General features: G+C 35.3%; 5 protein-coding genes across 6 annotated transcripts; 2 read left to right on the top strand and 3 right to left on the bottom strand.

Moving 5' to 3' along the window:
- LOC118041846 (putative pentatricopeptide repeat-containing protein At3g05240) lies at positions 1 to 3223 on the bottom strand. The gene is given in 7 exon segments (XM_073404493.1): positions 1 to 926; positions 1217 to 1774; positions 1777 to 1876; positions 1879 to 2024; positions 2027 to 2106; positions 2108 to 2577; positions 2579 to 3223. Coding segments are annotated over 6 exon segments (1023 nt in total). The 5' UTR covers positions 2657 to 3223; the 3' UTR covers positions 1 to 926; positions 1217 to 1625.
- A 205-nt stretch (positions 3224 to 3428) lies between these two features.
- Positions 3429 to 9335, bottom strand: LOC118041845 (probable magnesium transporter NIPA8). The gene is made up of 14 exons (XM_035049362.2): positions 9085 to 9335; positions 8437 to 8736; positions 7441 to 7528; positions 7265 to 7326; positions 7033 to 7118; positions 6840 to 6913; positions 5898 to 6000; positions 5665 to 5793; positions 5468 to 5567; positions 5249 to 5368; positions 4634 to 4724; positions 4491 to 4560; positions 3998 to 4094; positions 3429 to 3901 (listed from the first exon to the last, which is right to left on the bottom strand). Exons 2-14 carry the CDS (start codon positions 8527 to 8529, stop codon positions 3680 to 3682), a joined length of 1335 nt encoding a protein of 444 aa, XP_034905253.1. The 5' UTR covers positions 8530 to 8736; positions 9085 to 9335; the 3' UTR covers positions 3429 to 3679.
- A 1441-nt stretch (positions 9336 to 10776) lies between these two features.
- Positions 10777 to 13869, top strand: LOC118041848 (DNA cross-link repair protein SNM1). 2 transcript variants are annotated; one of them, XR_012167822.1, is made up of 9 exons: positions 10777 to 11279; positions 11365 to 11545; positions 11641 to 11880; positions 11956 to 12100; positions 12541 to 12675; positions 12762 to 12828; positions 12952 to 13029; positions 13110 to 13290; positions 13420 to 13515. XR_012167822.1 is itself a non-coding variant. In XM_035049364.2 (9 exons), the coding sequence occupies exons 1-9, from the start codon at positions 10844 to 10846 to the stop codon at positions 13516 to 13518; spliced, it is 1434 nt and encodes a 477-aa protein (XP_034905255.1). In that variant the 5' UTR covers positions 10778 to 10843; the 3' UTR covers positions 13519 to 13869. The 2 variants fall into 2 exon arrangements, 1 of the variants encoding a protein (XP_034905255.1); XM_035049364.2 differs by having other exon boundaries at positions 10778 to 11279; positions 13238 to 13290; positions 13420 to 13869.
- A 126-nt stretch (positions 13870 to 13995) lies between these two features.
- Positions 13996 to 17941, bottom strand: LOC118041847 (ATP-dependent zinc metalloprotease FTSH 2, chloroplastic). Its single transcript, XM_035049363.2, has 5 exons — positions 17817 to 17941; positions 16356 to 17540; positions 15962 to 16275; positions 14928 to 15168; positions 13996 to 14535 (listed from the first exon to the last, which is right to left on the bottom strand). The coding sequence occupies exons 2-5, from the start codon at positions 17538 to 17540 to the stop codon at positions 14194 to 14196; spliced, it is 2082 nt and encodes a 693-aa protein (XP_034905254.1). The 5' UTR covers positions 17817 to 17941; the 3' UTR covers positions 13996 to 14193.
- Positions 17942 to 21703: 3762 nt separating this feature from the next.
- On the top strand, positions 21704 to 23768 carry LOC118041849 (uncharacterized). Its single transcript, XM_035049365.2, has 3 exons — positions 21704 to 21963; positions 22180 to 22262; positions 22954 to 23768. The coding sequence occupies exons 1-3, from the start codon at positions 21817 to 21819 to the stop codon at positions 23522 to 23524; spliced, it is 801 nt and encodes a 266-aa protein (XP_034905256.1). The 5' UTR covers positions 21704 to 21816; the 3' UTR covers positions 23525 to 23768.
- The last annotated feature ends 1439 nt before the right edge of the window (positions 23769 to 25207 follow it).

The raw sequence follows: 25207 nt of genomic DNA, 5'->3' as shown, positions 1-25207 counted from the left end.
GAGTTTGTTTGAAAGAATTAACGAAAAATTCGAAATAAAATTAGTCATGATCAATTATGTTTCCAAAGAATCTGTGATGATTTCTCAACCTTCTGATTCAAATCCTGTATCAATATTCAAAAGAATTATTAAAATTTCCTGATTAGATCGGACCAATATAGAGATGTATCTCCAAAATTATTCAAGAAGAGATTCAGATTGAAGTAATGCATAGGCTAAGCAAGGATATGCTTATATATTGCAGGAAAAAGAGTTTGGTATCCAAGAAGTTTTCGAGGAGTCACAAGTCAAACGTTTTATCACCTCCCTGTGCTCGGTGGGTTTATTGGTGCCGCTAAGGTTGTCACAGCAGTTTTCTAGCAGCCACCAGGACAGTATGTGGTGAAGGAGTCGTTAGCTTAAGAAGGAAAAATATGGAGTTAGGTGGCTTGTCTCCCAACAGGGCATCAAAATTATGAATGGTGGTGGCATCTGGGTCATGGATGTTGACCTGAGGTTTGCCTGAAGGATCTCAGCTTTGCCGCCCTTTTTTGGCGCATTGAACTCCAAGGCGAAGAATCTACCAGCCGACGGCATCTCATCGGTGTCTACTGCACTGTGAAAATTTGACAAAGATGGTGAGTGACCAAGCAACCAGTCATGCTCCGCCCTTGAAATGGTGGAATCTACGAGCATCTCTCACAGCAATCTCCCTTCCGGTAACCTTAGAGATGAACTCAGTAGCAGTATGGCAATCCCCCGCGTACACTAGGACTTTCCCTTGTCCTAATTAATTACACTCTCAATTTAGAGACCAAACGCAATGGCCAACTTCTCGCTATGCAAGTACAGCATGTGAACTCCTTTGTCTCCTCTCCTCCACAAAATGCAATAAAGGTTTGTATCTGGTGTGTACCCTTCTTGGCGAATCCTGTCCATCAATCTATCTTTCCATAATAAAAAAGAGAAAGAAGTTAAGAATTAAAAGCGGAAAAAGCCAGAAAAAAAAGACAATTTTGAAAGAAAAAAGTTATCATTTTTATTTAATCATAAAAAATTGTTTCACATACTAAAAAAATAAAAATAAATAGTATAACCCTAAAATATCCAACTATTGAGCCCAATTTATCAATTAAAATTATCTAACATAAATAATTTAAATAAATAAAATAAACCAATAAAATAGGCTCATTATACCGTTTTATATCGTTTCCGTCCATATATTTATGTAATTTACCGTATTTCCCCGGCTGTGAACGTATTGAGCTTGTTTTTAATCTCTATAACCGCGTATCCAGCAATTATTTTAACCCCTCCGTTCTTCATTAGAGTTGTAATTGTATAAGCTTCTTCTCTTTTCCCATTGAATGGGTAAGGTTGTACAAGATGACGTATCTCCCTGGTTTCCTGGATCCAGATCAAATAATGCTCTTGCTGCTATTTCAGTAATGTCTACATTTAAATGTATTCTACATGCCCCAAGAAGTGCCCCCGAGATAGCTGCATTAGACCCTAGTGGCATTCTCTCAATAAAATCACAAGCTTCGTCTAGCTTTCCAGCTCGCCCTAGGAGATCAACCGTACATGCATACTCCAAAATCTCTAGCCATGGAATTGAAGCACTCCCATCCTCCAGCAACTAAACCTCAACGACTGCATGCTGACAATATTGACACAACTGTTATGTAATCCGGCTTTACAGAAGCCTTCATTTGATCAAAGAGATTGGGAGCTTCTCTTCCCCAGCCATGCATCCCTTAGCCTGAAATCATGGCACTCCATGTGATGATATTAATTTCTCTACTGTATCAAATAAAAAAACTTTTCTAGCTTAAGTTAAGCTTCCACATTTCACATAAAGATCAACCAGGGCAGTCTCAACCACTAGTCTTGATTGTAGAAGAACCCACAAGTTTTGATTCCATGAACAGCACGTGCGAGCTGGAAAGATGCTAGAGTAGAGCAAGCTCGGATCACACTAAGGAGGGTGATGGCATCAGTGAATATCCCTTGCAACATCATTTGTTTTAAAAGCCTTAAGCTTCAGAAGGCAAATCAGCCTTGTCATAAGCCTCCATCATTGTTGCCCATGCCTTTAAATCCTTATTCATAATGCCATCAAACAACTCTTGCAACTTCCATTCTCCCACATCGTGCATACATCCCCCCGGCCGCACTCCGGACGAACTAAACAAAATCAAGTCCATTACCTAAAACTACTCTTCAAACATCATCAGCTTCCTCATCACTACGAGCACAGGCCATCACATTCAAAACAGCACCACTGATGGTTCTAAATCCCTCACCTAACATCTGCCAAAGCAACGAGAACCCTCATTCACAGCGGTCATTCTGCGAGCAAGCGCCAATTATGGCACTCCACGAAACAAAATTTCTGTCAGGAATTTCATCAAACACGTGGCGAAAAAGATCATACTGCTCACATTTACTATACATGGAAATGAGAGAATTGGAAATAAAAACATAAGACTGGTACCCAAATTTAACAACATCTTGACGAACACGAACGCCGAATTCAAAGTTCCGAAGACAGCAGCAGGCCCTGATAACAAAAGGGAAGGTGATACGGTCGGGTTTGAATGCCCAGTTTTAGCATTTGTTGGTACAAAAGAAGGGCTCGATGGTAATAGGAATTATGAACAAAGCCGCGGATCATGACGGGAAACAGGTTCGATAGAATGGAATGGTCCAGCAAACTGAACGAAGTCCTATCTTCACTAAAGAAGAATTTTGTCCTAACAGAAGTCTCCGTCAAGCCTCTCCCCACTATTTGTTTTTATTGTGTGCAGAGACACTCTCATCACTGATTAGAAAGGAAGAGGGGTGATCCCCGAAGGGCAGAACAATATTAGAAAGTGTCTATGACGATTTAGATGAAAAGGCAAGTCGGGTTTCATTCCAGAGGAAGAGACGGGTGGATGGGGTAGAATTAGAGAAGATGGAGCGGGCATAAGAATGGAGTCCACAGAGGCGTATTGGGCAATGAAGCTGGTGGTAAGAAAGTGAAGGTCGTGGGGAAGGTGGTATTTGAGCATGGACTGTTTAGATGGAATGGAGCGAGGTTCCGTATTGCTTGATTAGTGATATATGCAAATGGTGTTTTTGCTACAGACACAGCAGAAACCAACGACTTGCGCTATTGAGGGAGGGAGGGAGGGAAATCTTCTTAGCTTACGGACAAACCTGCACGATGAATCATCATATACTTGGTTCTGTAGTATGATGCTGTTGGGCATTTTCCTTCCTACTTTAAATGCAACGAAACAGCTTAATCACGAAGCCAAGAACATCCAACGACAGCGTTTCCAAATCACAACCAATTCAACCAGCTCAAGTGTGTCTGAACAAATTAAAGGGAAGTGAATATCATAAAAAGGATTTGAGCAATGAATATGCCCAAGCTCTACTTCCTTCTCTCGAAACAAACATAAAAAGAACTATGCTCTTTCATTGAATCAAATGAGAGCAAGTATATACAACAACAATGCCACCCACACCTTTCCAAAGCTAACAAGAATGCTTCATCCTTGACATAAAATCAGTTGATCCTAAACCTCTAAACAATGCGTGCTCCTTGCAGCAATGGCATTTTTTTTTTCCCAAAAAATAATAATAATAATAAAAAAACGATTCATTCCTGGGGAACTTGCAACGTTGTTTGCTATTTGTACTACTACAATCAAAGGGTTTGAGGAAGCACGGGGTTTGTTTCTAATACATTTACACCATCATCATCCATTGAAATCTTACTCCAACCAGAATTTCTTAGGGAAAAAAACTTAGGTCGGTCAAAGACGGTTCCTCTGAAGCCAGTTATTTTTGAAGACACCATGGGCATCACAAGAACAGCAGATGCATTGATGGAATCCTCTCCGAAACCTAGTGATAATGAACAAGCAGTCTGCAAGAAAAAGCAGGGTTAGCTTCCGTGAATAATTAATTCATATTTATCCGCATAAAGTTTCAGAAGAAGAGAGAGCGTTTCAAATGGTGGCACCTTTGCCTTGGCTAACACCTCTTTAATTTTTATCACCATTGCTTGAGCGAATGATCTCGGATCTTTATTTTGTGCATCTTCAGATGAGATGACCAGCCTGTAAAAGATAAAATATGCAACAAAAACCAGTGAAAACCATATATAGACAAATATAGTGTGGCCTATATATATATATATGAAGTCCAACAATGGAACACGCGCCAAAAACTAATTCCATCTGGCGGTATACAAGTTGAAACCATGCCAAAACATAAAACTTCTACTCTAATTTGTTCACATTGCACAGTACATAAACAGAAACTGAATGAAGTTCCAAAGAAATTTAAAAAAGATTTTAAGATACAAGCGTAGAAGTATTGAAGAGAATTCCCATTATTCATTTAACTAAATTTCCCTTCCCATATTATGAACTGAGCAGAATATGGGTGGTTCAGAATAGAATCTTCATCAATATCTGAAAATGTCATTTCTATAGAATATATATGTACAGTACCTGTCTGTTTCAATTGAAATGCTTGAAGACACAACGGGAACCAAAGATGCATTATCTTTGACCTCTCCACCTGAAAATATGCAATTAAGTTCAAAATTTTGTTCTCTGTAGACAGAAACTGTCAGAAACTTTATCAAAACTACCTTTGGACTCATCTGGTGCAAGCAGAGAAATTCCAACGAATACGGATGTCATCCCTAGTATGAACATTGTTGTCCTTAGTGCATCAAATACCTGTTCCAAGTACCAATAAGTTTGCCAGGTGAACTATATCCTACTTTTTAGGCTACACGAAACCAGTTAAATAAATAACCTTCCAATGAAGGAGATACCAGCATTATACATACATTAAATACAACACAATGTACATGGACTAGCTATCTGCAAGCAGATCACACTAATCCAGGAATTCTACATATTAGGACATGAGGGTGGACACCTTCTGTGTCAGATCAGTGCTCTAACATGGGAATTGTACCAATTGACAGGTACTCAAATGAAATAAAACCGAGATAAACAGGTTGCTCAGTGTTCCATGCAGAGATGTGCTCGGCTAACTTCGATTAATGGAAAGAGGAAGGGGAAGAAAATGATCACTCAATTCACCACTAGAATTCATAGAACAGATAATTTTTTTAAAATAAATTACAAAGGATAAGCTTTTCCACTGGTTGCCAAACTCTCTTTGAGGTTCACCCTCAATACAAGCATCAATGACCAAACTACATTAACTCAACAGAGAGTGAGAGAGGGAGAACCTGGTATTCCTGAAAATATACAAATCCTGTACAAATGGAAAAGAAAGTCCAAACAATCTGAAACATCGGCACAATGAGAATTGCATCAAAGAGTGCCAATCCTTCATTCAACCTTGTCATCTGCGCAAGTAGGAAGCAGGACAGAATTAGATGACTGGTACATTGCTATCTCCACCATATTGCAAATAAGAAGAAACAAATTGACTTATATTATCTTACCCAAAATCCGGCTGTACTAAGAAATAGAAGCAGTATGGAGTAAGTAAACCAGCTGTGCAGCTGATAATCACTAGACATGGCCAATCTTAACAGATTGGAGCTGTAAGCAAAACACTTGCCATCAGAATAAAACATGAATGCCCAATTATAGTGCTCTCATCTCAGAAAAGACAGGGATATTTTACGCAAAAACTTACAGAGATTTGGCAAACAATACTGAGCACGATCCTACTGCACCCGAAACTACAGCATAGGAGAAAGGAAGCAACATTTGCCAATAAGGTCTAAGATCTTGTCCTGAAATGGCAAGTATAATTTCTCCTCTCCTGCATATTATTGCCAAGGTTAAATGTGAAAAGCAGAAAGATTGTGACTTGAAAATTCATCCCCCAAACAAATGCAAAAATGATAACCAATCTCCAAATCTCACCTGTAAATGTAGTGGTGCAAGGCAACAAGAAGTATCAATACCAGACAGTAAAAGAGGAATGTCATATTGCTGTATTTCTCTGCCAACTGCTCTGGCGTGTACACTGATAAGAAACAAATGGCAAGAAATTTAGTTTTCTAACCATAAAATAAGAACTAACCAAGTTTTATAGCTGTGGCTTGTAGGTACAGCCATGTGGATAAAGCAGAATAATGTGAATGATTTATACTTATCGATCAAGTGTGGTGGAAGAATATAAAGAACGCTGGAAATGAAAAACACACAATTAGAAGCATTGCTCTTTATCTAAGATGGGATATCCATTTTCTAAAACACTCAATTAATTAATTCTCATACTTCTACAAAAAAAAAAAACTAAAGGAAAATAAAGGGCATTATAATACATGCATATACTTAATTATGCCATTCTAGAAAACTAAAGGTGTGTTCGCTGTGGGGGTAGAAGGGGTGAATAGTTACCATAGCAACTTTCACCTTAGATATTTTTGGTACAATTATGGGGACAGGGAAAATTTTAAGAAGGTTAGGGAAGAATAAAAGATTTTTCAAGGGGATTTTTTTTTTTTTTGGTTTTCATGCCTTTTCTCTCTTTTTTGAATTTAATTCTACCTTCTCTTCTTTTTCTTTCAACCTCACATCTTGGACAATCAAATATACTATATTTTTTTTTTAATAATTGCATTTAATTTAAATTTTTTTTTCACTTATATTGGGATTTGAGACCCACTATTAGCTGCATAATTTTTTCAACTCCTGCCAAAGTCCTTAACACTTAACCCCTCAACACTTTTTACACACTTTAACATTTCACCATTGAATCTTACTCCCTTTACATTTCCCATCCAACCTTTTCACCCGATACCAAACCCAAGAGACAGTAAGGACATTAAACGTAACATGTTTCAAGAGCCAGTCAAGTACCAGGAGACTGATGGTTGCCAAAAGCAACAAGAAATATATTTCCAAGAACAATAAAGGCTGTGGCTACCAGGACTCTGAAAAAAGAAAGAAAATATCAATCAATTGGAATCAACTTAGTAATAGCAATGTGGTGACTGAAATGTTAAATTGTGCTATAATCTTCAAAATTTGTGTCACTTCTCATTTCACATACTTGACAGTGACCATTTTGTTCAACACGAAGTAAGCAAATGCAATGTTTGATACAAATTGAATAGATCCCAAGGCTGCAAGAAGTGACTGCACAGAAAGAAGAGAAGGTAAAGAAAAATAAAACGAACAACTAATAGAAAGGAGGGGAAAAAACATTTTCACAAAGTTCTAGAAAAGGAAACTCCATCATTGCATATCAGGAGGACTGTGGGAATACATGATCTGTAACTGACCTGAGCAGCATATCCAAAGGAAATGAAATTAAGGCAATTCCCAAGAAAGAAAAATAGAATACCTGCATAACACAAAGCACACATATTTAAGCTAAAGATCGCATACAAGTCATTCCCTTGTACTTCTCAGAGAAAACTCCCATGCATAACTAAAAAACAATGAGACAAGTCCATACCAACTCTCCATGTCTGGAAATATATGATAGGCTTCACAGGAACCTTCCCACTTGTTCCCACATTGTCTTGCGTGGAATGCCTCTCTCTCTGTGAATAATTTAGCCAGATTCTTTAAAGCTTTCTAAGCTATGTGAAGATGTAAAGTGAAGCTATTAAATCAGTAGTTGATGTTGGAAATTGAACCCAGCAGTTCTAGGATATTTGGAATCCAAGTCAATATGTAAGTAGGACTTGTACAATGTAATTGTCTGAATAGGAGTTCCATACTGGTTGGTTTAGGACTTTTAAGGGTCAATAACTCTAGTATAAAAATATGGGCTGGTCCTCATTTATTTGTGTCCAATCTGTGTAAAACAAAAGAAAACCATGTGTGTAGTAGTGGTATGGACAAAGAAATAGAAACTACGTAGAGTAAAATTAAGGATCCTGCCACTGTAAGTTAAGCTGTGTGCGGCAACCTGTCTGTGTGGGTTGTCTAGGTTGTGTGGCAACCATGGTGCAAGCTGTGTGGGCCACAATTTGTGTGTGTTGAGTGTGGCAGCTCAGTTCCGAGAATTAAAATTAAAATGTCAGCATTCATTTCTACTCGATAAATCAGTGTTTGTGTGTAAGCACTTTTTACTTCTCTGCAATTGGCATCAGAGCCAATTCGCAGTGCATTCAAGGAAACATAAAATTGTGATTTCCTTGAGTTCATGTCTCCAAGTGGCGCGTATCACAAGAAAGCTAAGTCAATTAATCTCCATGCTAAAATTAAAGGTTGATGACAGACTAGAACTTAACATCAAGTGAGCCTAAAATCAGTTCAGCTCATCTTCACAGTAAACTCGTACCAAAGTGAAATGCATATTATGATGGAGCTGGCCACAAAGACAGTAGATTTTATTATGTATATGTCATAGCATGCTTGAGCAGCATTGAACCCCATAAACTTTTCAGTGATGGAAAAATGATAAGTCAAAGAACGGAGATGAATTGTTACAAAATCAACATACCTCATTATGACCCAATTTAAGAAGGTTAGTCCCAAAGTTGATAGCAATGCTGCCAAAAAGATTGATAAAAGCTCCGATGACCCACTCCCCCATGGCTTACAAAATCTAAAGCAGTGAAGCAGGCAGCCCACATGCAGTTGAAATGCCAAGCAATGCAGTGCTGTGAGATTGATTATTAACTATTCAGATGCAAGGAAACCTGACAAAACTCTCTCAGGTTCGTAACTGATCCGGTATCACCCAGTTCAAGCAAACAATTTGCCTAGAACCCACATTGATGTGCTTTCAATTAATAATAACCTGAAAATATACATAGAGCAGATGATGGCATGAAAATTCAAACCCAGCACAGAAAGATCATATCTAAACCAAACCCTTTAATGTTTTTCCATAAAAAGAATCAATAAATAAATAAACACAAATGAAAGGCATGGTTGTTGAGATTTATTAGCTAACACTGATTATATGGACGATCCACCAAAACGAGAAAGAGAAAAATTGGAATAGATCTAAACTACTCCGTCGATCAGAGAAATAAATTTCCAGATCAAATAATAAATTAATCATCTTCTAGTTTAATCCTCCGATTAAAAGTAAAGAGCGGATTTTTAACCGAAAGCAGAAAAAAAGAAGATTGCGGAGCCTTACCTTGAAATGATCCAGAAAACAGCGTCTCTTTCCTTTGTTGTACGTGTTAACTAGTGTATAAAGAAAAATTATGAGAAACCAATCAACGTGTAGCTCCTCAGGTACGGTCGTGGCAAAGATGAAGATGAAGTTGAAGATGAAGAGTCAATAGCAAAATCCTGAGAACTCTGCCTCACCGACCGCTCTTCTCTTTTACCTCCGCACTCAACTGTCGGCTGAATAATCTTCCACGCGTGGTCCTGCCATTATTACCATATGTCCCTCTTTTTTTTAACATCTATGTCCTTTTTTTATGATAACAAATATTTTTTGAATTAATTTATACATCTATTAAAATTATTTTTTTCGAAGGATGTAATAATGTATCCTTTTGAATGTAATAAAATTTTAAACTTTTGAATGTAATAAATTTTTAAACTTGTAAAATTAAAAAAATAGAGCAAAATTTATCAATTACCACATATATATATATATATATTTAGATACAGTTTGGGAGCTCAGTGTAAACTGTGTTTTTCAAAAATTAATTTTTTTTTTGTTAAAAATTAATTTGTTTTATATGTTATGAATATTTTTTATACACTGATTTTAAAAATATTTTTTAAAAAAATAAAAAAATATTATTTTAATATATTTTAATATGAAAAACACTTTTAAAAAATAATCTGCAACCACACTCCCAAATATATATATATATATATATATATATATATATATAGAGAGAGAGAGAGAGAGAGAGAGAGATATGCATGAAGTACTTAAATTTTTAATTTCATATTCTTACAATAAATAAATTTTCAATCTTATAATAATCATTAAATAACTTAAAAATAATTATTTAATATTTATGAAAATTATGTAAATTTCACCATTGATAAATAGCCTCATTCTAGTATATTCATCAACAATTTTTATTAAAAAAACACCAATAAAAATAAATATTTATAAAATCAAGTAATAACAAAAATAATAGAATATTTATTGAGATTGTGATAATTTTATAAAAAAAATAAAATAAAATAAATTATCAAAATAAATCAAAAATTAAAAGATGGTATTAAAAAATTAAAAATTAATTTTAAAAACAACAAATATATATATTTTAAAAGTAGATGAATAAATATGTATTTAGCGCTAAAGTTTTAATTTCATGTTCTGACACTTAATAATTTGAATAAATAACTTTTCGATTTTATAATAATCATAAAATAACTTTAAAATGATTATTTAAAATTTAAAATTTATGATAATTGTAAATTTTTACCATTAATAAATCACCTCATTCTATTATTTTTTTCAATGATTTGACCATTCATTGTCAGAAAAGAAAAGAAAGAGGAGATAATATTGACCATTCAATTTTGCCACCCTAAGTGATGACAAAAAGGAAAAAGGAAGAAAAGTAGAAAAGAGAGAGGGAATATTGGTAGGCTAACACGAGCGTACCAACAAGCACGTGCGAGATGCAGAACGGGTGCGAGACCACTATCAAACCGGGCTCCTCCTGTTTTTTTTTAAAAAAGGTTTTGCCGCGGCATCGTTTCATCTTTAGAAAAATTTAAAATTTTTTTATTTTATTTTTATTTTTATTTTAAATTAATATATTTTTGATATTTTTAAATTATTTTAATATATTAACCTCAAAAATAATTTTTAAAAAATAAAAAGTATTATTTCCATAATTTCATGAAATTTTTTTTTGAAAAACAACACTAATCAAAATTCCAAACACCCTCGAAAACTGGCGTGGGATACGGAGATGAGCACAATCGGCGGCGCCGGAGGAGATTATGATTACAAAGAAGAATGGAACGAATTTGAATGGTCGGAAGATGCGCTCTCAATTATAGAGAATATTGAGGAGCAAAGTTACCAGATTCATCCATCGATTAAACAAGAAGAAGAAGAAGATGGAGATGGTGGTGATGGGAGTTTCTCTGCCGAATTCTATCGGTGCGGAACCGATTGGTCTTGCCTGTCGCCGGCGAATGAAGTAGTTGAACCTTCCCATTCAAGAAATCTGAAACAGGCGAATCTATGGCAGATGTGGGGCCAAAACAAACCTTCTTCCCTTTCGTCTCCGCCCCCGAAGAAGAAGCTGAAGCCAACTCAATTTTGCAGCCAAGGCAAGGCGGCTTCCTCTTCTCCTAAGCATAACCGCCCTCGCGCTTGCCCTTTCTATAAACGGATTCCAGGTAATTCCTCTGCTCTTATTTCGCTATTTTAATTTTGCTTGTTGCTTTAGAGATTTATTATTATTATTATTATACAAACAAACAGATACAGGTTTCTCAGTTGATGCATTCCGGTATGGTCCGATCCCAGGATGCTCTGCGTACTTCCTGACCCACTTCCATTATGATCATTACGGTGGCCTTACCAAAGGATGGTCTCATGGCCCTATCTATTGTACTCCTCTCACTGCTCGCCTCCTTACAATCTGTCTCTCCCTTAATTCCTTGTAATCTTCCACTCAAAATTATTTTTATTTATTTATTTATGCTTTGATTGATTGATTGAGGTTGTTTTTACTTTTAATGCTTCCGAAACGCGCAGATATATTCATCCATTGGAACTTGACACAGAATATGTTATTCAAGGAGTTAAAGTAACATTAGTAGAAGCTAATCACTGTCCCGGTGCTGCTCTCCTCCATTTCCGTCTCCCGACTGGACTCTGCTATTTGCACACTGGAGATTTCAGGGCTTCTAAACTTATGCAGGCCCATCCACTTCTAGCAAAGAACAGAGTTAACGTGCTTTACTTAGATACAACCTACTGCAATCCAAAGTACAAGTAAGATATACAAGCTTCTTTGATTTTTTTTTTTGATGTTGTTCAGATATGTTTACATTGCAATTTCTGTTTCAGGTTTCCTTCTAAGGAAGATGTGTTGAGTTATGTTGTTAGAGTTACTAAGAGTTCCCTCAAAAAGCAACCTAAAACCCTTGTTGTTGTCGGAGCGTATAGTATTGGCAAAGAGAGTGTTTATCTTGCCATTTCCAAGGCATTAGGGGTATGCTTCTTGTTTCATCAGACAACATTTTTATTTTCATTTGGTCGATCTTTTGCATTTTCAGTTTCCTAGATCAATCAGGAAGCCACTTGCTTCACAACATTTATGGCTTTTGTAGTCTGTGATTATCATATACGTAGACATCAAGTATAATTTCATCTGCGTGTTTTATGGAATATAAATGTTATTGAAAAGTTGTCATGATTGTCTGTAGCATGTGGTCGATATTTTTTTTTCAGGTTCCCCACACGAAAACCTAATTATGATATTTGGAAAACAGAACACCTTTCCTCGGCTCTAGACCATAAAGTAGCAATCGTTGGAAGGACTAAATGATAACAGAATTCATGAATTCAGTTTCCTTCATTAAGAAAAAAGAGGACCAAGAAATAAAAAAATCTTGGAATCAGTTGAATGTTAATTGTTTCAAATCATTTCAGGTTAAAATATATGCAAATAATTCAAGGAGACGGATTCTGCAATCTTTTGGTTGGCCTGATCTTTCGACGAATCTTTGTACACAAGCTACAGACACATGTCTTCATGTGCTGCCCATATCTTCCCTGCGATTTGAGGTCTGATTCCAGGCTTTTAACCTTTTTGTCTTGAGAACTACATCTTCATTGTGTTGATGCATCATCAAACTTTGTTGTTCCTTAAGACCTTGAAGGATTACTTGAAGAATCATGTAAATCAGTATGCAGCAGTTTTGGCATTCCGGCCAACAGGTGAAAATATACTGATTTTCTTATGTGTTCAGCTCTGATTTTTTCCCCTCTGTTTTGGACAGCTGCAAGAAAATTCTGCTTTACAGAAATATATGTTTTCATTTATTTGGTTCATTCCTCCAGGCTGGACTTACTCAGAAGGTTTAGGCAGACAGCTTGATCTAATTAGGCCTAGCACTAGAGGCAACATCACAATATATGGTGAGAAAATTTGGATTTGCAGCTCCTTGAACTAGCATAATATTTTACATTCTGATCCAACCTTCTGTACTTGCTTCCAGCTGTTCGAGAGGCTGATTTTTAGTCCTCTAGTGTTTCAATGTTTTAATTGAAACAAAAATCCCAGTTTCTTTGTAAGAATTTCTGTTAGCCATGATGATTATCAAGGTTTCGTTAATCACTTTTGCAGGAGTTCCATACAGTGAGCACTCTAGTTTCACAGAGCTGAGAGAGTTTGTCGAGGTCTCTCTCTTAAATCTAATCATCATATCATATCCATCTCTACATTATTAAGAAACGCCAGCTATTGTCGTCCATACTCTGCACATATTGTATGCTAATGGATCTGCCATTTTCCGTTCTGATTTCCAGTTTTTGAAGCCTGACAAGATAATTCCTACAGTCAATGTTGGGAATCCAGATACTCGAGATAAGATGCAATCTTATTTCCGGGAATGGCTTAAAGGGTAGTGCCCCTGCAGGAATCGATGATGTAAATATGTGGAATTAAAGAAATTTGGACTAGACTAAGCGAGTTCTATTGTGCATGGTAAATTTGGGTTGCCAAATGATTAGCCTTGATGTAAAGCTTCACCATTCATCTACAGGGCGTGTTCAAAGTAGTCTCTCTTACGCGTGTATATTTTGCTGGAATTTCGTAAGAAACAAAAGTGAAGTATCCATGATCCAAGCTGCTGGCTTTCCCCTTGATAGAGAGTTATAGATAATCTTGTAGTCAATGTTCATTTATCTGACTATTTAAAATTGTTGGAGAATTTATACAATGAGCAAATGAAATCCTGCTGGTTAAATTTTTTGTTATTTTTCTTATTGTTGTTCAACATTATCATCTTAATTCCAAACAGATTATTGGTGGCTGCTCCCACTTTGTCATAAATTCATTAAAAAAATGTCCAATCAAGGAAAAAATAATTTTAAGTATCAAAATAAACAACAATTCACTACTTTAATCCACTATAAATTATGAGAAATGCACAATGTATAGCGCTTGAGTGGTTTCCCCTCAGGGCTTAATTTTTTTTAATTCCTTATACAAAATCAATTATACAAATTATACATTTAACCAGCCTTTGGATGTATGGTCAAAGTTGCAGTGAACATATGGAGAGTAATAGTATGCAATAATTACACTGACACTGTGGAGGGAACTGCAGGGGCGACCCGATTTTCGGTGGGAATCTCAACAAACTCAGAGAGGATTGCTCGGAACTCATCACCGGTCATAGTTTCCTTCTCAAGGAGGACTTCCACAATCTTATCAATGGCCTCACGGTTGTTCCTTATGTGGCTCAAAGCAATTTCATATGCACCGTCTGATATCCTCTTCACAGCCGCATCAATGTCTTCTGCGAGCTTTTCTGACATCGAATTCCTTGCCATCATTCTCATGAAGACATCAGCGCTTTGAGCTGAAGCATCCATTAGTGACCATGGTCCAATTTCTGACATTCCAAACGTGGTTACCATCTGTAACCACAGGATAAAAAAAACTCCTCATTGGAATTAAATTCTTCTTGATGAAACATGCAAAAGGGCATGCAGAAATACATACAAAAAGAAGACAGATATGCCACACAAATCACCAAAAGAAGAAAGGAAAAGATATGGTAAATGTGACTTCAAATTAGGATGAAATTCTAGACTCCAGATACTGTCTTTAACTCGAGCTGATCCAGATTATGTTGACTTATCAACTAACTAAAAGAGAATCCTTCCATCTTACGGAAATTGGAATATTAAATGCACAGATCCTATTTCCTACTCCAAAAGGACATTACATAAATTGACATAGTAAAACTGATCTTCGTAGAACAAAGTGAACACTGGTCAACGCGTATAAAATTGAAATTTTTGGTTACCTGCTTAGCCAGACCCGTGATCTGCTGCAAATCACCGGCTGCCCCTGTGGTCACCTCAGGCTCACCAAATATCACTTCTTCAGCAGCTCTGCCACCTAATCCTCCAACTATTCTTGCAAAAAGTTGTTGCTTAGAGATCAATGTGGGGTCATCTGTAGGAATAAACCAGGTGAGGCCCCGTGCCTGGCCACGTGGAATTAGGGTGACTTTCTGAACCGCATCATGCCCTGGAGTCAAAGTTCTGAATAAAACAATAAAGAGTGTTATGGAAGTTTATTTTCCAAAGTAGATATCTCAACTAATGCGAACGATGATACTCTAGGTAGAGAGATGATTTTGAATGTGGAGAAGAAGGGGTGATCAAATGAGGGAAGTGGTGCAGGAGTAATAACAAGGAAAAAGGATCAGCTTCTAGTTAGTTTTCAGATTTTCAGATGTTTTACAGGGAATTTTGGGAAACAGGTTAGATGTAGAAGAGAAGTTGTGGCTTTATACTGGAGGAGACTTTTCTTGATGATTCAGTTCATCTATGTCAACTGCGACAGATTAGAATGTAGCATAGTAGAGACCAAGCATCGTAAGTTACTAAGAACATGACAGTTATTTTTTCACTTTCAGTGTAGATGCCAGTCAAAAGTTTGAAAACAAGTCAGGTTCTCTTTTCTTTGTTTGAACATGATTCTTGAACTACCCTTGGAAAATAGGGTTTTATGGTCTCTGTCCTTTCATATTCTCGATGAAATTACTTTTGAGTTTCAAATTTCTACTGATATTGAGATTTTCAGAGATTTCAAGAGTCATTTATATTGCTGCTTTCAGTTCTCTACGATCAAGTTTTTATAACAGATTGATTTGCCAGCTACATTACTGCTTCTCAACTTTAGTTTAGCATCAAATGGAGTTCCCGGAATTACTGCTCAGTTCTAAATTCCAATTTGATTTACTCCATCGAATAATTTATAAGGAAAAAAAAACTAAATCTAACTCGGAAATTTATAAAGAGACACATATTTAAAGGCTACTATCTCCCTTACCCGCAAACAGCATGCCCAACTTCATGATATGCAACGAGACTTTTACTCTTTCCATCTGTCATAACAGTTCCTTCCATTCCAGCTACAATCCTATCAATTGAATCATCAATCTCTTTAGATGAAATTGCTGTCTTTCCTCGCCGACCAGCTAGAATTGCTGCCTCATTCAAGAGATTTGCAAGATCAGCCCCACTGAAACCAGGTGTTCTCATGGATATCACATCAAGAGACACATCAGCATCAAATTTCTTATTGCCAGCATGAACTTTTAGTATCTCTGTTCTTCCTCGAATATCCGGGACATCAACAGTCACCTGCAAATTGGCATTTTTATAATGAGGAATGCCCCAAAGACCAATATGCAACCAATAAGAACATGGTAGCATATCCTTACCTGTCTGTCAAACCGTCCCGGCCTCAACAAGGCAGAGTCGAGAATGTCTGCCCTGTTAGTTGCCGCAATAACAATGATGCCAGTATTACCCTCGAAACCATCCATTTCTGTCAGAAGCTGGTTTAGTGTCTGCTCTCTTTCATCGTTTCCTCCACCGATTCCTGTTCCTCTTTGCCTTCCCACAGCATCAATTTCATCCACAAATACAATGCAAGGAGCATTCTCTTTGGCCTTCTTGAAGAGATCCCGGACTCTAGAGGCTCCAACACCGACAAACATCTCAACAAACTCCGAACCTGAAATGGAGAAAAATGGAACACCCGCTTCACCAGCAATTGCCTTGGCCAGAAGAGTTTTCCCAGTACCTGGAGGCCCAACAAGAAGAACGCCTTTTGGAATGCGAGCCCCTACTGCAGTGAATCTCTCAGGCTTCTTAAGAAACTCCACTACCTCCATGAAATCCTGCTTCGCTTCATCCACTCCAGCAACATCATCAAATGTCACACCAGTGTTTGGTTCCATTTGGAACTTTGCCTTAGATTGACCGAAAGCTAAGGGGAAACCAGGCCCGCCAGGCCCACCCATTCCTCCTGATGAACGTCGAGAAAGAAGGAACAGGCCTCCAATTAAGATTAAAGGAAATGCCAGATTCCCAATCAAGTTGAATAGCAAGGAACCTGATTCTTCCTGACCATTATGTGCTGCAAAGTCAATGTTCTTCTCTCTAAACTTCTGAAGAAGCTCTTGGCTGAGCCCTGGAAGTTGAACACGAACTCGTTGCACCCGGTTACCCAACTCAGGCGAAACAGCCTCTACGATAGCAATGGTTCCATTCTCAAACAAGTCTACCTTTTTCACCCTATCCTTATCCAAATACTCCAAAAACCTAGAATATGACATCCTGGAGGAAGAAACCCCTTGGTCATCAGCAAATGCTTTCCCACCTCCTAGCAAAGTGGATCCACCAATCCCAAGATTCCCAATCAACAGCTTCAGAAAACCCCTTCTTCCTTCATGCCGTCTCTTGTCCAAAACTGCCTTTACAGTTAAAATTCTTGAAGTCTTACATAACGGAACACTGGTAGAAACAAAAAGATGACTGCCACAGAACTCCTTCGTCAAATTCCGTTTGGCATTACTGGTCGATAAACCATTTCCTACAAGGCATGCCGACGACGCTGCCATCTGGTAGCAGACGAAAGCAAATAACAATCCCAGAAATACAAAACGAACAAAGGTCAGTATTCTAACATCCAACAACAAACAAAAGATGTCTCGATATTCAAATTGTTGACAATTTCCAAAACAGTGAACATAACAGCATAGCAAGCAGTAATATCAGTTCTTTACAGCAAAAAGTAAAACAAAAATCAAATCAATTCAATTGAATATAAAATAACAAAGTCCTAAACAATTATTTATTCCTAAGGATAACTAGAAAAGGTGAAGAAGTAAGCGTACCTTGAAGGAAGGAAGGATGGAAGGAAACGTGAGAGAGGAGAACGCAGTTAGTTGCCGCTGCTTGCTGCTAAAAGTATCAAGTGTTGTGTTGTCAGAGTCAGAGCTCCGTTGCGTGTTGGTGTGGACTGCCGTTAAAAAAAAAAAAAAAAAACTTGAATAAGTTTGGATGTGGTTTGGGAATGGTATACGTGGCGCTTTTTTAATGGCTGATTAATCACCCTCAACCCAACCCTAGATATTTCTTTTCTTTCTATTTTTTTGCTCTCGCTGTACATCCAACCACCAGCCATCTGCTATTTGTTTTTTTTTAAAACTTTTTTATTGTGTAAAATACTACAAATATAAATAGTAGTATTTTATATTCAATTTGCAAATAATGTATGATTTCAAAGGGTTTAGTGATATTATAGTCTTGGTTCCATAATGGATAGCTGGGTTTTTTATACTTATTTTAATACTTTAATCTCTCTATTCAAAATTAATGCGTGACAAAATCTAAAGAAAGATAAAATTAAGAATTAAAAAAAAAAAGAAGAAGAAAGAAGATGAAGAAAAAAAAAAGGAAAATAGGGGTTGAAAAAAAATAGAAATTTTGATTTTTTTATCAAATCATCATAATATAATTATAATTTCTAGAAAGTTACATATAAATAATAAACAATAAAGCAACCAATTATTGACCTTTCATCGTCCCCGTCAACACACACATGTGATTTGTTATATAGATTTGGTATCCCTACCAACTCTCATAGGGTTGGAGAAACCCGACTCCATCAAGTGTAGCTTTAGATACTAATAGTACTCCCAAAGATATGAATCAATCTGCTACAATGTATTTCTAGTGATCAAAATACAATTTGAATCAAGTCATCTTACCCAACGAACTAATAATCATTGACCTCGCCTTCTTTGATTAAAAAAAAAAAAAATACTTGTTCACCTAAAATAGCATAAATATATTCATGTGGTACTGACAACAAAAGAAATTAGGGTAGGGGTTTCAAGAGAATTATTCGGAGTGTTGTTGTGTGGGGTCTCAAAATGATCATTTGGAATGAGTTGTGGCCTCATGTATTCAACAAGATCTTCAATGTTAAAAGTGGAGCTAATGCTAAAATCAGGTGGTACATCATAATATAAGTATTTGAGCTAACCCGTTGTAGCACTTTGAATGACACAACACTACGTAATTGTAATTTTTTATTGGCTTGAGAAGCATACTGTTTAGATCTAATCTATATCATGACATAATCTTTAATATTAAATTTATTACGACGTCAATATAAATCAGCTTAAAGTTTGTATTACACATTGTTTGCTTAAATCTTCTTAGTGACTTCGAGATACAAATTCTAAATTCTACATGCATATGACTTAGCTTACTCAAATACCTTAGCATGGGGAGACATGGAAAGAAAGTCTAAAGGTTTTTTGGGCTTGTAACCATGGATAACTTCAAATGCACTCATGCCTATTTAGAATCAACAACCACATATATAGAATCATGTTTTTTTAAAAGTACGTGGAAGCCCAAACACAAAATTCATATTTATATCTTGCCAATGACAATTAGGTATAGGAAAAGGAGTATAAAGACCAATGTTTTGTTTCTTATATTTATCAATTGACATATTCGACATTAACTATCTAATTTGGCTACATCCTTTTTAAACAGACTAATAAATTGACGCTTCATATTTTTTATGGTATTATTTATCTTAAAATATCCTGAAATACCTTCAATACGAAACTCCTAAATTAGGTATAGGAAAAATTTATTATTTTCCCCTATATAAACAATAGTGTAGCTGAAATGAAAGGAGAAGGCCAACTATCACCATCATTATCTTCTTTTGTTAATATATTTTTATGGAAATTGATGTTCTTATGATGAAAATAAGGTTGCTAAAACCACTCGATTTACTTCAATTTCAATTTAGTAAGTTTTAACATTGATTTTTTAAAGATTGTAAATTAGGGTTCTTGAAGGATTTTAGGGGAATTGAGAATTTTTATTTAAATGTAATAGAGTAAGAATGGCTTGAATTATAAATGATTGAAGAAAAAAATACTAGGTGTTCATGCTTATAGGGTTTCAACCAAATTACATATATTTTAATTTATATGGAAGTGTTGAAAATGATTTAATATGAATGCATTCTTATATTTGAAATTGGTTAAGATGAATATGCTAGTATGTAGATGAAATGGTTATGGGTAATGCCTATGTGTTATTGTGTAAAATTAAATGATAATAATGTAAATGTTAATGAATTCAAAAGATTATGAAAAGAAAAAAGGTTAATGTTTTTAGGCTGGTAGAGCCATCTATAAAAAGAAAGAAGTGAAAACTTGAGAAATTATATAATTGTTGTCTATTGGCATGTGATTAGCAGGTGTTAGGTGATGATGATGAATTGAGATAATAAAATCTTGTGTTGATTGTAATAGAATTCTTGATATGTTTTGATTTTGACATGAATTTGGATAATGATAAGTTTTATGTTTAAAGCTATGAAAATAATATATTGATGATGTTTTAATGCATCAAGACAACTAGTTTACATGTCAAATTTGTTTTTTATATATAGTTTGGATTATTCAATTTATAACTTAATTTAAAACTTGAAAATGATGGAATTCAGACTAGATTTATTCATAAAAGTTATAAATATGTAAATTAACTTTTAAATAAAACTGGTCTTGATGAATTTCGAGTGATATAACTCCATATATAAATTAGAAATTGAGGAAAGTTCTAGACTGAACTAAACCAAGCAGTAATCTTGTTATTTAGTTGTATTTAAAAAACAAAAAAATGTAAATACTCCTGTGCCCCAGTTTTAAAAACCTTAATTCGAAGGGAAAATAATAAAATATATCTACGCTCACAGGAAATTTGCCCTCTTCCGTGGAAGTCGTTTTGTTACTCGCAAGCATTTGAGGTTGGCTTTTTTTATTTTTTAATCGAAAATGGACCAATATCAGAAGAAAGCGACGAGCGGGCCCTACCGGTTTAGGTTTCCACGCCACTTGCTTATCGAACAAGAAGAAGACAAATCTGAAATTAGAGAATTAGGTTCCTTTCTTTCCCGTTCATCTTCCCTTTTCTTCGTGTTGATAACCCCCACCAGGCCAGCATCTGTAAAGTTTGAACAGAATCATACTTTATACAGTTTTCTGATAATCGAAAGAGAAAATAGTTAGATATGTTTGTTTTTACAATTTTAAAAAAAAATTAAAATTAAATTTATTTTTTTTAATTTTAAATTAATATTTTTTTAGGTGTTTTAAAATTATTTTATGTGTTAATATCAAAAAATAACTTTTAAAAAATAAAAAAAAATATTATTTTGAATATATTTCTGACTCAAAAATATTTTCAAAAACAGCTTAGACTTTTAAATATGTATCAACAAATTAATTTGTTGTTTATTTATTTATGAAACTGTGTTTAAAATAAACTAACTATTCAGTTATAGAAAAGATAATAAAATAATTCATTCTTGTAATTCAAGAAACAAGTGAATTATAAGAGTTCCTTGCATGAATTAAATATTTTTATTAAAAAAAAAAGTAAATCATTTTGTTTTATTATTAAAAAGTGAAATGCAAAACCCAAGAAAACATGTGTTTACTTGGGAGAGTTTAATAACGATTGGTTTTTAAAGTGTATTTTGCTCAAAAATATATTAAAATAATATTTTTTAAAATTATTTTTTGATATAATATATCAAAATAATTTAAAATTTAAAATAAATACTAATTTAAAATAAATTTTTTAAAAATAATTTGAAAATATAAAAATAAAACGGAGCATAACCCTGCTTGAGTCTGACTGAGAAGGAACCAGATTCATCACATATATTCACTGGGAAAATGACATTCGAAAGGAAAAAGGAATAAAAGCTACAAGACCCATTAGAAGAACCACCGATATTTTGTTTCAAGGACAGAATTTCTGATCATCATCGTCTCCGCTGGGTGCTTGGTAGTCACCATGAACAGCAGGACCAGCAATATCACGCAAACCCCATGGTATTGGTACAGTGAACAAGACTATGATGATACCTATGCTCCCAACAACAATTATCGAAGGATGCCCACGTTTTCCCATTTCCGCCGCTCCGCCTCCCAAGCCCGTCCGGTGAGTAGTATTTATCAAGCTAGATTTAAATAGACACGAACATGCAGCAAAGAGCTTGCACGTATATACAAACACACAGTATACGGTTTTATATGTGTGTGTTGGATTAATTTGAAAGAGCATGGTTTAATGTGGCAAAAAAATTGACAAGATGCATGATTGATAGGATATGCAGTAGACGACGGCAATTAACAACGATATGTGTTTTGTGAGCAGGATCCGAATAGAGGAGGTTCACAAGATACATGGCGGCCGGCGGTGGAGGAAAGAGCCATAACAGTCCCTCTCGGTCTAGCTGGGTAACTTCTTATTTTTGCGATGTATAATGTATATCATGCATGTTTTGTTTAGTTCTGAAATACATAAATTCGAGATTTACCATGATATTTTAAAAACCATTAATTAATTCATATCATTCTTTTTAAATAAAAAAGATTAGAGTTTTTTTTTTTTGTGTGCTGTTTAAATTCCTCTTAATGATTATATATTAAATTATACCATCAAGATAAAGAAATGAATAATAAAAGAAGAAGAATTAAAAGAAATTAAAGGGACAGATTTCCGACCATCTCTATCCCAATTAAACTCCCAACCTATCGATTGCTCCAATGGATCGAGTTCCCCATCTATATATATATATTGATGCTTTGCCCATGATCTGCAAGGATCTTCTGTTCTAGTACAAAAACCAGAAACGAGGAACCCTAAAGTATTATGGAACTAAGAATCATACACAAAATGAGCTGAAACTTGTGTTTGATCATTCATTGAGTAACTTTCAGTATCAGAAGATCTTCGTCCATGAATTAGCTTCAAAATATTCTGTGACTTCTAGTTCATGTACTTTCAAAACTCTCAATCAACTACCTGCTGCTAGTGAAGCTTCGATGTGATTGTTAAATGTTTGTTTAGTGTAGCTAAATGCAAACTTTTGTTAGATTGTGTGCGCGAGGATTTCTCAAAAGTTATTTAACATTTAGAGCACGGCAGATTTTCTTTGCAGCCAGCTTCACCCATGCAAGTTCTTTACCTGAATACCAGACCGGCAAGAGAGCTTCCAGGGCCCTCACGCCACCGAAATTGGCAAGCCTCTTCATCTACGCAGGCGGATCGCTCCAGATCAACCCAAGACGAGCAAAACAAAGCATTGGCACAGCTGAAGAAAGAAACCTATAACCCTATCCCGAAAAGGATGACAACTAGATTGAGTTTGTATTACAGAGACCGTGCCATTGATGGTGTCAAAGACAGGGCACGGGAGACGGAAGATGATGGCAAAAGATGTGCGATCTGTCTAGAAGATTTTGAGCCCAAAGAGTCGGTAATGGTGACCCCTTGCAACCATATGTTTCACGAGGAATGTATTGTGCCATGGGCGAAGAGTAATGGGAAATGCCCTGTTTGCCGGTTTGTGCTCTGCGACCCCGCCGGAGGCAGTGCAGCGCCAGCGCAGAACATCGAAAGTTTCGCCAGCAATGACGTATTTGAAGGAGAGCTAATTTCAGTGATGAGGGCCATGGAAGAGGCTTACATACGGGCCAACAACATATCACGTTGGTAATCAGTGTTGATGGGAGATCAGCTTGCCCTTTTCGCTTCTTTCCTCTTCGTCTTCGTTTTTCTTTTCATGAGACTAAGTTTCCTAAGAGCCCAAATAAGTAAGGAAATTACTGATATGTATGAGCACATTAGTTATGAATCGTTGAATGTTCTCTAAGGCCTTCCAATTATGATCGACGAGCTCTAATATCTACACGAGTCTTATAAATAAAACAAACCACAACCTCTGTCTCTGTTTTGTTTCTTGTTTTTTGTGTGCGAATAAAATGTTTCATTGATGACGAGGAATAAAAAGTTGGAAGCTGTCGAATACAGGGAGGTGGTGTTTTGGAGAATATTGTTTTTTAAATTGTGTTAAAATAATTTGTTTTATTTTTTAAAAATTATTTTTCATATAAATATATTAAAATGATATAAAAATTCTAAAAAAATTATTAATTTGAAGTAAGAAAAAAAAATATTTTTTAATGTTTTTTAAAAAAACACTTTTAAAATGTAAAATTAAATAAACCAAATGTTATGTTGATATCCTCTTGGTAAGAAAATATATTATTGACAAAATTGATTTTTTTTTTAATATTTCGTTTTAGAAATAATTGATTTCTTCGGTAATTTTGATGGAACTAATTTTTAATTTCATTAAAATGCCAATTTCTATATTTTGTTTTGAGTGTGAAAACCTGGTGGTCAACTTTAAACTAAATTCCCAAATAGAGCCCATGACAAGCATCCTACATTTACACATTGATCACTTTGATGGTGGCAGGAGTGGGAGAAATCCTGCTTGCTTTATAACATCGAGTGCTTGCTTCTAACAGGGCACCGTTTCCTTCCTGAAGTTTCACCCATATTTCTTCATTTTCTTTCATTAGTTAAAATGGGTGTTTGATTTAATGTAGAAGGACCAAACAATATATTATAATTATTAATTACATGACCCGCGTGATGCAACAGGTCAATTTTTTAACATAAAAATATCAAAAAAATCTAAGATTTAAAAGTGTTAGGTCTTTCTTCAAAGTTCTATCCAAGAGTCTTGGATTTGAACTGCAACGCCTAACCTAAGAGTAATATTTATAACATTAATAATAACATTAAACTTGCATAACCCAAGTTTAAGTGGGTTTGGCTACAATACCAGACCCAATAGCCTTGGATGTAGGTATGGCTGCAAGGATTGTGTTATAAAAGTATGATAATTAAATATATTAATTAAAAAAAACCAACATAAAAAAAAACTAATGAAGAAAAAAAATTGAATTAATTGGGCTAACCCTTCAAACCAAGTTAACCCGTCAAACCTAGGATTCACGTCATGAAAGTTTGATAACTAAATCGAAGAAAAAAAATTGACGGGTTTACCCAGAATTAACTGGGTTAACTCGTCAAACCAAGTTAACCCGTCAAGCTCGGGATATGTGTCATGAAAGTCTGATAATTAAATAGAAAGAAATTTAACATTAACAAACTAAACTAAGCGGAAAAAATTAATTAAAAAGAAGAAAAAAATCCGGATTAACTTGTCAAACCAGGTTAACCCATCAACCCGTGATCCATGTCATGAAAATCTGATAACTAAATAAAAAAAAATTAACATTAACAAACTAAATCAAACAAAAAAAATCATTAAAAGATAAAAAAAAAAAGGAAGACAAGTTTCATTTACTTTTTAGTATATGCTTAT

Source organism: Populus alba, chromosome 14 (assembly GCF_005239225.2).
Source record: "Populus alba chromosome 14, ASM523922v2, whole genome shotgun sequence".
NCBI classification, from domain to species: domain Eukaryota; kingdom Viridiplantae; phylum Streptophyta; class Magnoliopsida; order Malpighiales; family Salicaceae; genus Populus; species Populus alba.
Note: the sequence above shows the minus strand (reverse complement) of the source record. Positions and strands in the feature narration are given on the sequence as shown.

Bases quoted from the DNA above. Each gene is read 5' to 3' on its own strand.
- LOC118041845 (XM_035049362.2), bottom strand. From the start codon at position 8,529: ATGGGGGAGTGGGTCATCGGAGCTTTTATCAATCTTTTTGGCAGCATT. The intron at 6,914-7,032 runs GTATGTGAAATG...TTCTTTTTTCAG, and splicing joins AACAAAATGGTCACTGTCAA to AGTCCTGGTAGCCACAGCCT. The intron at 5,568-5,664 runs GTAAGTTTTTGC...TTTTGCTTACAG, and splicing joins GTATTGTTTGCCAAATCTCT to CTCCAATCTGTTAAGATTGG.
- LOC118041848 (XM_035049364.2), top strand. From the start codon at position 10,844: ATGAGCACAATCGGCGGCGCCGGAGGAGATTATGATTACAAAGAAGAA. The intron at 11,546-11,640 runs GTAATCTTCCAC...CGAAACGCGCAG, and splicing joins TGTCTCTCCCTTAATTCCTT to ATATATTCATCCATTGGAAC. The intron at 12,676-12,761 runs GTCTGATTCCAG...TTGTTCCTTAAG, and splicing joins TATCTTCCCTGCGATTTGAG to ACCTTGAAGGATTACTTGAA.
- LOC118041847 (XM_035049363.2), bottom strand. From the start codon at position 17,540: ATGGCAGCGTCGTCGGCATGCCTTGTAGGAAATGGTTTATCGACCAGT. The intron at 16,276-16,355 runs GTAAGGATATGC...GCCAATTTGCAG, and splicing joins CGGGACGGTTTGACAGACAG to GTGACTGTTGATGTCCCGGA. The intron at 15,169-15,961 runs GTAAGGGAGATA...TGTTTTATTCAG, and splicing joins GTTGGGCATGCTGTTTGCGG to AACTTTGACTCCAGGGCATG.
- LOC118041849 (XM_035049365.2), top strand. From the start codon at position 21,817: ATGAACAGCAGGACCAGCAATATCACGCAAACCCCATGGTATTGGTAC. The intron at 21,964-22,179 runs GTGAGTAGTATT...TTTTGTGAGCAG, and splicing joins CCGCCTCCCAAGCCCGTCCG to GATCCGAATAGAGGAGGTTC. The intron at 22,263-22,953 runs GTAACTTCTTAT...AGAGCACGGCAG, and splicing joins GTCCCTCTCGGTCTAGCTGG to ATTTTCTTTGCAGCCAGCTT.